General features: G+C 48.1%; 2 protein-coding genes across 3 annotated transcripts in view; one reads left to right on the forward strand and one right to left on the reverse strand.

Moving 5' to 3' along the window:
• LOC125689749 (interferon-induced very large GTPase 1-like) overlaps positions 1-12,619 on the forward strand; it is a 30,792-nt gene extending 18,173 nt beyond the window's left edge. For both annotated transcript variants that reach the window (XM_048937282.1, XM_048937281.1), the window contains exons 2-3: positions 1,696-1,881; positions 4,414-12,619. In XM_048937282.1, the coding sequence (XP_048793239.1) occupies positions 4,416-11,711 (7,296 nt within the window). In that variant the 5' untranslated portion in view covers positions 1,696-1,881; positions 4,414-4,415 and the 3' untranslated portion in view covers positions 11,712-12,619. The remainder of the gene's footprint in view (positions 1-1,695; positions 1,882-4,413) is intronic.
• Positions 1-12,668, reverse strand: part of PTK2B (protein tyrosine kinase 2 beta) — a 140,932-nt gene that overhangs the window by 65,728 nt on the left and 62,536 nt on the right. The gene's annotated exons all lie outside the window — the stretch shown is intronic.

Below are 12,668 nucleotides of genomic sequence, written 5' to 3' on the forward strand. Positions count from 1 at the left end.
AACCTTTCCTCACAGGAGAGTTGCTCCAGCCCTCTGCTCATCTCAGTGCCCTCCTCTGGACCCGCTCCATGAGCTCCATGTCCTTCCTGTACTGGGGGCCCCAGACCTGGACGCAGTGCTGCAGATGGGGCCTCACAAGAGCTGAGTACAGGATGACAATCACCTCCTCTCCCTGCTGGCCACCCCTTTTTTCATGCAGCCAGAACACAGTTGGCCTTCCAGGCTGCAAGCACACGCTGCTGGCTCATGTCCAGCTTCTTGTCCACCAGCCCCCCCAAGTCCTTCTCTGCAGGGCTGCTTTCAAGGAGATCTTCCTTCCAATCCCAACACCCGGGATTGCCCTGGCCCAAGAGCAACACCTTGCACTTGGCCTGATTGAACCTCATTAGGTTCACATGGGCCCACTTCTCCAACTTGTCCAGGACTCTCTGGTTGGCTTCCCTTCCTCCCTTCACTCCAATGTATTGACTGCACCGCTCAGCATTAACTCGATGGCATCAAGTGCACCCTCAGCAAGTTTGCGAAAGATTTGGAGTCATCCGACTTTTCAGATGAGAGATGTCAGATGACACCAAGTCATCTGCAAAGTTTCTGAGGGTGCACTCGATGTCATCGTCTGTGTCACTGTCACGGAGTTGATCAGATCAATCTATGTCCGTGACAGGGGCGATAGGCCTCTGCCCTCCCCCCCCCACCCCAGTCCCACGAAAATGGGAAGGAAGGAAGGGAGGAAAAGAGCAGCGGCAACAATCTATGGAGGAAAACTTATATTTTACTATAATATTGGAATACAAGATAACACAATATATACAATTTAATTGCAATTGAGATTAATAAATCAGACAAGATGAGAGAGAGAGAGTTTCCGGGACCGATTCAAACCTGAAAAGCTTGGAACAGCTAGGAAAGCACCCTCCAGCACCCACTGCCAGGCAGCAAGAGAGCGCCCCCCCCACCCGGAAGGGCCAGATCCCGTGACTGCTGTAATGTACAGGGATAGGTACCTGGGATTGGGGCAGTGACACTTTAATGCCCCGTACACTACATGATGTTTTGATGTGGAATACTGAAACCCAAAATAAAAACAAACAAACAAACAAACAAAAAACATAGAACCATAACAGTCACTGATGAAGATGTTGAAGAGCATCCCAGGATGCTCCCAGGTCTGACCCCTGAGGGACACCGATTGTGACCCGCCTCCACCCTGACACAGAACCACACAACCTTTGGCTGTGTCCAGCAAGCTAGTTCCTAATCCACTGAACAGTCCATCCTTCAAATCCTCACCTGTCCAATTTAGAGAGAAGGATGTGGAGAGGGACCATGTCAAAGGCCTTGCAGAAGTCCAGGAAGATGACATCCATTGCTTGTCCCCTATTCACTGAAGCTGTCACTCCATCATAGAAGGTCACTGGATTGGTCAGGCAAGACTGCCCTTGGTGAAGCCATTCTGGCTGTCTCAGATCACCTCCTCATCTTATATGTGCCTTAACAAAGCTTCTAGGAGGATCTGCTCCATGATCTTCCCAGGCACAGGGCAGCCTGTAATTTACCTGGTAATCATGGTCATCCTTTCTACCTTTCTTAAAAATGGAAGTAATGTTTCCTTTTTTGCAGTCACCAGGGACTTCGCCAGACAGCCATGATTTTTCAAATATTATGCTCTCCTGAGCACCTGTTTCTCTCCCTTAGGATTCTGGACCTTTCTTCGTGTTGTTCCTCCTGAGTTCTTGGAGTGGTTCCCAGCTTCTCCTTCACAACCCTGCCTTGTCTACCAGGCCCAACAAGTGACTGTGTGCTGCCTCGCTTGGGCTGTGTGCCATGGTGCCCTGTGTCCACTGAAAGCTGAGCATCACCACCAGGAGCATCTGCTGGGAGGTAAGAGGACTCAGACTGCAAATCCATTTGGTCTTTTTCCTTAAATCTTCCCCTCAGCATAAAGGGAAAAAGGGAACAAAGGCTCTGCAAGAGTCAAAAGAGCATAGTAACAAGAGCCTGGCATCAATTCTGGAGTTGGAAAGGCTGTAACATGTAGTTGGTGGGATGAGGGATGATTGCACAGGAAGGTTTCGTGCAATTAATAAATCTCTTCACTTGAATAGAGACAGAGATCCCTGTCAGCTCTGTATAACAGCACTGTACAGGTATGTGCACAGTGAGAGCATTGGCTTCCTTACCATTAACCAGTCAAGGACCGTTCCAGTGCCAAGGCAGTGATAAGTAACAGGGGCAGTGATAAACTAAACCCCACAGAGGCATCAACTGCATGCTCCGGGGTTATCAGAGAAGATGCTTGCAGCATCGGAAGGCATGGACTCAGATGCAGTAACCATCCAAATAGTTTAGTGCAGGTTCTGATATCCCTCATATACATTCCCAGTTTCTCTCTTGTAGCTTTCCCGCCCCCCTCCGTCCCCCTTTACATGTCAACACAACATTCCACACAGTCACCCCTGGTCTGCTCCTTAACCATGCTTGCAGGCACTTATCCAATCAGAGTCATGAGTTGTCATCTTTGAGAGGTCTTGGAGGACGGGAGAGGTGCCTGAAGACTGGAGGATAGCCGATGTCACTCCAGTCTTCAAAAAAGGCAAGAAGGAAGATCCAGGCAATTATGGGCCAGTCAGCCTCACCTCTGTCCCTGGAAAGGTGATGGAACAGCTTGTGCTGGATGCCATCTCCAAGCAACTGGAAGAAAAGGAGGTTATCAGGAGTAGTCAGCATGGGTTCACCACGGGGAGGTCGTGCTTGACCAACCTGGTAGCCTTCTATGATGTTGTCTCTGCCTGGGTGGATGGGGGGAGAGAAGTGGATGTAGTCTACCTTGATTTCAGCAAGGCATTTGATACTGTCCCCCACGACATCCTTATAACAAAGCTGAGGAAGTGTGGGATAGATGAGTGGACAGTGAGGTGGGTTGAGAACTGGCTGACTGGCAGAGCACAGAGGGTCATTGTTGGCGGTGCAGAGTCTGGTTGGAGGCCTATAACTAGTGGTGTTCCTCAGGGGTCTGTGCTGGGTCCGGTCTTGTTCAACATCTTCATCAATGACCTTGATGAGGGGATAATGGCCACCCTCAGCAAGTTTGCTGATGATACGAAGTTGGGAGGATTGGCTGACACGCCTGAAGGCTGTGCTGCCATTCAGTGAGACCTGGATAGGCTGGAGAGCTGGGCAGAAAAAAACAGATGAGGTTTAACAAAAGCAAGTGTAGAGTCTTGCATCTGGGGAGGAATAATTGCATGCACCAGTACAGGTTGGGGGATGAGCTCCTGGAGAGGAGCTCTGCGGAAAGGGACCTGGGTGTCCTGGTGGATGACAGGTTGGCCATGAGCCAGCAGTGTGCCCTTGTGGCCAAAAAGGCCAATGGCATCCTGGGATGCATTAAAAAGAGCGTGTCCAGCAGGTCGAGGGAGGTGATCCTCCCCCTCTATTCTGCCCTAGTCAGGCCTCATCTGGAGCACTGCGTCCAGTTCTGGGCTCCCCAGTACAAAAAAGACAGGGATCTCTTGGAAAGAGTCCAGCGGAGGGCCACAAAGATGGTGAAGGGCCTGGAGCATCTCTCCTATGAGGAAAGGCTGAGTGAACTGGGTCAGTTCAGCCTTGAGAAAAGGAGACTGAGAGGGGACCTGATCCAGGTCTATAAGTATCTAAGGTGTGGGGGGCAGAATGGCGAGGCCGGACTCTTTTCAATGGTGAATGGTGACAGGACAAGGGGAAACGGCCAGAAACTGCAGCATAGGAAGTTCTGCACAAATATGCGCAAGAACTTCTTTACAGTGAGGGTGACGGAGCACTGGAACAGGCTGCCCAGGGAGGTGGTGGAGTCTCCTTCTCTGGACATGTTCAAGACCTGCCTGGATGCCGACCTGTGCGACCTGGTGTAGGGAACCTGCTTTGGCAGGGGGGTTGGACTTGATGATCTCTGGAGGTCCCTTCCAACCCCTACAATTCTGTGATTCTGTGATTTAGTGGAGAGCTGTTAGGGTTGCATGTTTAGCTTTCAGTCAGGGTTGATCGCTAAGGTTTTCTTCCAACCTGAGCATTTCTACAATTCAACGATTCATGAAGTTATCAGCCTGATCAGAAATTTTTTATATTGAGCGTGTTTCTGTCCCTGTGCAATCCCACTCTACCTCATGTCTGTGCACTGCAAGGAAGGAGAGCCAGTGACAGGTGAGACCGGTCTGGTGAACACACATGGTGCTCCCTGTCCATGGTTGGTTGTGTAGCCAAGTCTGTGGTGTGTTTTTTGTCTGTCCAGACCTGCCTGTTACTGAGGTGCCTAAGCTTGGGTTCCAGCAGCCAGGTGAGTAGAACCCCCTAACCCTGTGGAGAGGCCTCTTCAATGAAAAAGTGGTGTCCTCTTCTAACGTGCCTTTAACTGAAGTCTGTTTACCTCTTCCACAGCCATGGAGTCCCAGGAGAAGAGAGAAGAGGGTTTGGAAAAGGCTAATCTTGCTAAACAACAGCTGGCAGAAATATTTCAGAGGGAAGGACTGGATGAAGAATACTGGCTTCCCGTGTTGTTGAAGGTATTAGGTGTGAAATCAAAAGAAGCCTTGAAACATCTGCAATATGAAGACTATCTGAAGCTGGAGATTGAGGTACAGTACCCCTGGGAGAAAACGGCACTCCGAAAGCTTCTCCAAATTACAGACAACAAAGCAACTCTTGAGGAGCTGCAGAAGCAGCGCCTGGAGATGATGAAGCAGAGGCAAAAAGAAGCCAAGTTAGCTCTGCAGGAGCTGAAAGAAACACATCACAACCAGAGCAAGGGGATGATAGCACAGAAAGAAGAGGCACTATGGCAAGCCATGGATATTCCCAGGGAATACTGGCCACCACCAGAGAAGGCCTTGGCAGATGTGCTTGCAAGCATCCAGAAGCAACTGGAGCAGCAGGAGATGTCCTTGGACAGGAGCGAGAATGTCTCTGATGAGGAGGTCCTGAGACGGGCATCAGGAGGACTGGCTCTGCAGGGCATTTACCAAACCAACAGCCTGGCAGATGTGCTGGCAAAACGAGAGCAGCTCATCAGAGTCCCAGCTGGTTTCAGGCTTGCTGGTCCAGAGCAAGGGTCACTGCTTGAGAGGAAGGAGTTCTCCTCCTCTGCAGCAGAAGCCAATTTCACCAAGTCCATGGAGCAGCTGGGCTTCAGCCTAAGCGTTTCTGCCAAAGCTGGGTTCTGGGGGTTCAGTGTGGAAGGAGGTGAAGATTACAGCAGCTCCTCACGCAAGGAAAGCACTCACCACTCACGTTCAGAGCAGGCGTACATTTGTACCACCAAGTACCACTACGTCCCTCTGGCCTCCTGCTACTTCCAAAAGGACCAGCTTCGCCTCTCAGATGGGGCCCTGAGGGAGCTGCAACACATCGAGGAGCTTCTGAGCATCACTCAGGAGGCAGACAGGCTCAACATGCTGAAGAGCAAGTGTGCCACCTTCTTCAGCAGGTTTGGGTCCCACGTCAACCAGGGACCCCTCCACTTTGGGGGCATATTCTGGTGGAAAGCATCTTCCGAAGGATTCAGGACAGAGCAAAGGGAAGAGATGAAGCAACAAGCATCTGAAGCACTGAACTCCTTTGTCAGTGCGAGCTTCAGCAGCTTTGCTGGTAGTGTGGGAATGAATGTGGAAGTTTCAAAGTCCAGCTCACAGGCATCACTTGGGAGAAGCGATAGAGGCAGCAGCCACACTGCGATTCAGCTCTCTGTGACCAACACCGGGGGTCCATCGGAGACAGATTCCCTTGCCCAGTGGAAGTGTGGGCTTGTGGCCAATAACACAACCTGGTTTGTTATCGACAGGGGCTTTCAGCTGATCCCAGTGTGGGACATAATCCTGTCCAACCATAGCAGTGATTTTAAATCCGCCCATCAGCTGAGCAGCAGCATCAGGGCTGCATATGAAGCACTCACGAATCACAGTGTTGGCACAGTGTTTGGAGAGGAACTGGCCAGTGCTGTGGAAGAGGCCAGAGCTTTCCTGGAGCACGTGAAGACCTGGGAGGTCACCGGGGATGAAAGGAAACTGCTCACACTGATTGATTTCAAAAAGTCTATGAATGAAAAAGCAAAAAATCCCAGTGTCTGGATCAACGTCTGCCTGTCAGATAAAGCACTGCAGGAGTTCCTGGTGAATACCGTTCTGTTTTGCCAAAAATCACCTCCAGAAAACATCACCTATATCAAATCTCTGCTGCAGTGCCTGCTGGATCCTCACATCTATTCTGTTAAGGACTTCCCCAGGGCTTCCTTCATTATGCAGTGGATTTTCAACACTGAGCACACGTTTCCCAAAACTCCCAATATTTCTGAGATTCAGGATGTCATCAAGACGCTGCTGCAAATGAAGGAGCACATTCAGGAAGTCACCTACTCACCAGCCACCTCTGGATCTGCCATTCATGAAGCAAAGATCAAAGCCACCCTGACTATAAGCCTGGCTGTTTATTCTTTGCTCCAGTATCTGCGGGAAAGGGCAGAGAAAGACATAGAACTATTAGTGCTCTTAGTTACCACCACGATAGGATACCAAGTAGAAAGCAGCACTTTTCAGTACCTCCTTGGTTGTCCAGAAATTAACTTCATGGCCAAGGAAATGCAAACAGCATATGATGAGTATCAGAGCCTGAAGGAGCAGGATGTTTACAGAGCCGAGGCCTTCCTGCTCTTCACAGGCCTCACCATAACATTCGAAAGCAGTGAGGTGTCCCCTGAGCAGAAGAGTGACCGCTTAGTGTTCATGGAAGATAAGATGGAGAGCTCATGGTGTGCACAGATAGAAGATCTCCTCAAGAGACAGAATGGGATCAAGGACTGGGAGGGGCTGGAAAGAGACTTGCAGGCCTACATCAGTGGGCAATTGGAGGACACCTCTGTCGATCTGAAGAAACACAGCATAATCAAAGACATGGAAGAGACTTTTCCAGGAGTCCTGCCTCCCATTCCATCCAAACCCCACTCAGATGACAGCACATTCAAAACTAATCAAGCCGGTGCAAACCCAGAGTTCCTCAACTTGCTGAAGCGCCTTGGGCTAGAAAGTTACTATCCAAGAAAAATGGACTCGGAAGACTTCCACGTCATACACAAGACGTCTGTACATGACAGCCAGCCCAGCAAGGAGAGTGAACTACCTTTATACTTCCTGCAAAAGCTCTTGTGTGTGGACTACAGCGTGAGGTACCTGACTTGCAAGGATGAGAGTAAGCCAGAAGTCACTCCTGCACCAAAAGCCACAGAGGAAGAGCCCTCTGATTCCTTTGATGACTTTTTCAGTAATTTGGATGCAGGAGCTCCTGCATCTGCGACCAGGGAGAGCCACGTGCACCCTATGGACCTCCAGATGGCCATTTTTCATTGCGCCAATGATTTCATGAGGCAGTACATTGCATCAAAGCTTGCCTTCTGCCAGTTTGCACTCCCCCTCCTAGTACCCAACCCATGCACTTCACAGATCGAGTTCCCTCTCTGGTCCCTCAGCCAAATCAAAAAGAGCTGGAAAGGAGCAGCAAAATCGGGAGAGCAGACTAAAAGTAGCAGCTACAAAAACAAACTCATTTATCAGGCTGAGACACCCATCGTGTCCTTCATACGCATCGGCAGCTCTCCTTTCTCGTCCAAGTCTCAGCTCCTGAACGCTCTGCTGAGCAAACAAAAACATGACACGTTTTTCCACCGGCACTGCAAAGGCAGCACCAAGGACTGTTTGCTGATGAAAGGTGTGGTGGAGATCTCCTGGTATTGTCCCCGTGGTAGCGATGACGACAGTTTTGACAGCTGTGTTGCTTTCTGTAACCTGCACGGAGATGCCAGGGATCACGAGGCACAGCTGAGCTTCTTGCAGGAGATGTCTGCTGTGAACGTGGTTCTCATTTCTGAGTCAGATCAGAGTGATAAGAAAGGCAGAAAAATTTTACAAGACCTGTGGCAGTCTCAGAGGCCTTTGGTTTGTCTTTTCACTGAGAAAGAGAACATTGCAGCTGGCCGGTCTGGCCAAAACGTAAGAATAGGTATCAAGAACAGGAACGAAGCAGAATTATTGGGCGAGCTGACAAAAACAATCCGAGATCTCCTGGAGGGCTCGAGCACACTCTGCAGCCTCGAAATGTGTCTGGGCACAGCTCGCCAGCACAGCTTCTTAGTTGATGAAGATGCAGAAGCATGTGTGATAGCCAAAGAAAAGGCAAAGGAGCTGGTGAAGCTGCTGAAGGGAGAGAAGCTGTTTGAGATCAAATCAAAGCTACTGCCTCTTCAAGGAGAACTGTGGTACAAGTGGTGTAAAAAGGACAAAGAACTCACTCGCTTGCAGGAGAAGAGGAACAAGAGCATAGAACATCATCGGAGCCAAATTGAAAGGGATAAGTCTGCAATAAGAAGAAAGCAACTGGACAAGGCCCTTCCTCTCAATCATGTGATGAAATCAGTCCTTGGCTTTCTCCATTCACAGCCCGTCAACACCAAGAAATACTTCCTGCAGTGGATGAAGGTCTTCATGGATGACCTGTCCTCCGATCGCCTTGATGAACTGAAGAGAGAGTATCATCAGTTATGGTCTCAAATCCTGGCAATAAAGAAAAGCAATGAAGAAAACAACTCCAAAACTCTAATGATGAAAAAGTTAGATTCCCTTTCCAATGAGATCAATGATTCGTCCATTGGTCTTGAGCATATTTTGAGAGAGGTAGGACAGATTTATGAGGCTCTTGAATCAACAGACTCCAAAGATGAACGTTTACAAAAACTACCGGAAATTGCAGCTGATCTGATGGTTTCAGGGTACCCCATTGAGCTGATGGATGGTGATGCTTCGTACGTACCCTTACAATGGGTTGCAGCAATCTTTGACAGGTTAATTGAGAAGTTAGGTGACACACGAGTCTTTGTCCTCTCCGTGCTTGGCATCCAGAGCACAGGGAAGTCAACCCTACTGAATGCCATGTTCGGTCTCCAGTTCAATGTCAGTGCTGGCAGATGCACCCGGGGAGCTTTTATGCAGCTCATTAAAGTGGACGAGGAGCTGCAGCGGGATGTGAACTTTGATTACATGCTGGTTGTGGACACAGAGGGACTTCGTGCCATAGAGATGGCCAATAAGCACTCACTGAATCATGACAACGAGCTGGCCACCTTTGTCATTGGCATTGGCAACATGACACTGATCAACATCTTTGGAGAGAACCCTTCAGAAATGCAAGACATCCTTCAGATTGCAGTGCAGGCTTTTCTGAGGATGAAGCAAGTCAAGCTTTCCCCAGGCTGCCTGTTTGTACATCAAAACGTGGGTGAAATAACGGCAAAGGAACAGAACATGGAAGGACAAAGGCGTCTGCAGGAGAAGCTGGATGAAATGACAGTGACAGCAGCCCAGCAGGAATTCTGTGACATCACCTGCTTCAGTGATGTCATCCGCTTTGACGTGAACACCCACATTCATTACTTTGCTCACCTGTGGGAGGGTAACCCGCCAATGGCACCACCCAACCCCACCTACAGCCAGAACGTCCAGGAATTAAAGAGCAAAATTCTCCTAGCTGCCAGGAAGGAATCTCCAGGCAGTGTTCTGAGGCTCTCCAGCTTGAAAGTTCGTATTAGTGACCTGTGGAACGCCTTGCGGAATGAAAACTTCATTTTCAGCTTCAAGAACTCGGTGGAGATTGCTGCATACAAGAAACTGGAAACCTCCTTTAGTCAGTGGACCTGGAAACTGAGAAGGCGCATCTTAGACTTGCAAATGCAGCTGGACAATAAGATTCGGAACGGAAACCTGGAGAAAATCACCACAAAAGAACTTGAAAAACAGGTGCAAGAAACAAGTGATGCCATCACAAAAGAAATGGGGAAGTTCTTCAGTGAGGACAGAGACTGTGAGATACTGATTCAGTGGAAAGCTAGTATGGAACTGAAGCTGAAAGATCTAAAAGCATCCCTTCTTGATGAAGCCAGGAGGAAGTGTGAGAAACTGCTAGAACTAAAGAAGAACCAGAGTAGACTGGATGAGAGGAAATCTGAATATGAAAATGAGCTCCTGAAAAAGAGCAGGGAGCTGGCTCTCTCTGTTAAAGGCGAGGGATTAAGTGAACAAGAACTGAGAAGGAACTTTGATTCCCTCTGGCTAACCTGGGTTACTGAAGTGTCTTCTAATGCTCCCCCTCTGGAAGAGGTGAACATTGATGCGGAAATAGAAACTGTCCTTCTAGACCACTTTAAGGAGCCTAAAATAGATGAACGAATTGAGAAGTTTTCCAAACAGACCACCTTTTCACTTGATGAGAAGAAACACGTATCCCAGAAAAAGATGTGGGATAAAATTTTGTCTCATTTGCGTGAGTCTGATTTGAGCACCTTACAGCTCATTACAGATCGCATCATAAGGCGTGTGAAGGAAAACATTGACCAGAAGGAAAAGGACAAAATGGATTACAGTCACACTTTCATTCATGAAATACTAAAGGAAGTGCAAGAAGGTACGAATACTGTCCCTAGCACTGAAAAACATACATTTACCAAAGATTACAGCATAGATCTTTCAGTGTATCTGTGCAAAACAGCAGCAGCCAGGTTTAAAGACATGCACGCAGCCTTTAGGAAAGCAAATGACCCAGTCATCTACTTGGAGAGCAAGAGAGAAGATTTCTTCACATGTTTCCAGATTTCTTGCCAAGGAGCCACTTCTATCACAACATTTGCTGATTTCCTGTGCAGCAAGATTGCCCCAGGTCTTCGCCTGGCCGTCTATGACAAGACAGCTCTTGTCATAGCTGAACGCATGAGGAGCGAAATACCAGATTTCAATGGCAGTAGAGCCAATCTGGAAGTTTGCATACTGAAGTACCTGGCACAAGAAGAGAAGTTTGAAAAATTCAAGCAGTACCTTACTTCCCCAGTAGACTTTTTGGAGAGTTACATTCAGACACGTGTGAAGGCATACTGTTTAGATCAGAACAGTCGGCTGGTGATGTTTTTAGATACAACTCTTGCCCAGTACTATGAAGCCATTCTGAAAGCTGTCATTGCATCAACCACATTTGTTAAGGACAGAAGAGACAGCAATAAGAGAATCTCTCTTTGGCTGGATGAATTCTGCAGAGAACTTGGAGGGGTCCTAAGATTGCCCAGGAGTGACCTGGTTGGCATTGAACACCTGGAGATAACAGACATAGAGTTCCTGAATAACGCCATGACGGAGGCACTTTCTCCCCTGAGGGATCGTCTCAAGGAAGAGTTTGCTCGTGCTGGTTTGAGCTCATTTGAAAAGCAGCCTCATAAAATACTGCTGAAACAGTTTCCAGGGTGCAAGGAGCAGTGTCCATTTTGTAAGGCAGTTTGCACAAACACTATACCAAACCATGATGGAGACCACCAGCTTGTCTTCCATCGTCCAAAAGTTTTGGGCAGATACAAATGGCATAAAACAGACAACTTGGTCATTGATATTTGTTCTAGCAGTGTTGTCAGCGACTGTTCCTTCAGGATTGGTGAAGACACATGGATCCCATACAAGAAATACCGAGATGCAGGACATCCTTATTCCACTTGGAACATTCTTCCTGATACATCCGTGCAAAAATACTGGAAATGGTTTGTGTCTCATTTCAGGGCACAGCTAGAAGAATTCTACAAAGGTAAATTTCAAGGTAGAGGAGAAATCCCTGATTCATGGCGCACAGTTACAAAGCAGGAAGCACTTGACGAACTGAGGTAGGCTAAGTTGACATGAAGGAAAATCTGCAACTGCTTTGCATTTTGGAGGAAGATGACATGAGGCTATCCACAAAATATTGTTGTAACAATTACAGCCTTCCACGGTTTCATAAGAACTGCATCTCACTGCTTGTAAAGCTGGACAGAACGAGGTGTGCTACTCCTGCCACTCCTCAGAAATGCCCCTGCTTCATGATAAAGTCAAACTCCTCTTCTTGCCATAGATACTTGCATCAGCTTTGTCTCAGAGCAAGAAAAGAACACATTTCTGCAGCAACCATTCCTACAGACAAGGTTGAGACCAAGGCAGCATTGGAAAGTACCAAATTATCTGCAGCTATGTGAAAATAAATGACTCTGGCAAAAGAACAGATTCCCTGCAGGAAATCCTTGTCACACTTAAAGAAAGGACAGTGATGTCTGAGAGCAGGTAAACATTTGTGGGGAGCTGAAAACCCCTTCTTGCTAAACTTAGGGCTCAGCTCAGTTATAGTGATTTAATTGCACGTTCATTAGGTATCCTTCCTATGCTAAGATGTGCTCACACTCCCATGAGCTCCTGCTCAGATCCCCTGGCACACTTCCCTTCATCTTGCAGCCAATCTAACTACATTTAGCATGTGCTTGGATTCTGGGCAAAAGTCCCCCGTATAACCAACGTAGAGAATTAGTTATCTCTGCAGCTTCCTCAGTAGGCATCAGCAGTGTGTGATGTCAGCATCTGTGTTGTGAAGGCAGGTGGGAACTGGTTGCTGGTCTGGAGAACATCTCACCAGCTCTGCCTGTACCAGCACAGCAGACAGTGGGGTTTGCTGCACAGTTCCTGCAGTACAGTTGATTCTCCTGGAGATCTGATGATTCGTTATAATTTGTAGTCTTTGCTAATAAACTGGTAGAGTTGGACTGGAATGATCTCAGCGTGCTTTCTTCTGTTTAAGGCACAATTATTGTAGAATCC

Source organism: Lagopus muta, chromosome 2 (genome assembly GCF_023343835.1).
Source record: "Lagopus muta isolate bLagMut1 chromosome 2, bLagMut1 primary, whole genome shotgun sequence".
Taxonomy (NCBI): Eukaryota; Metazoa; Chordata; class Aves; order Galliformes; family Phasianidae; genus Lagopus; species Lagopus muta.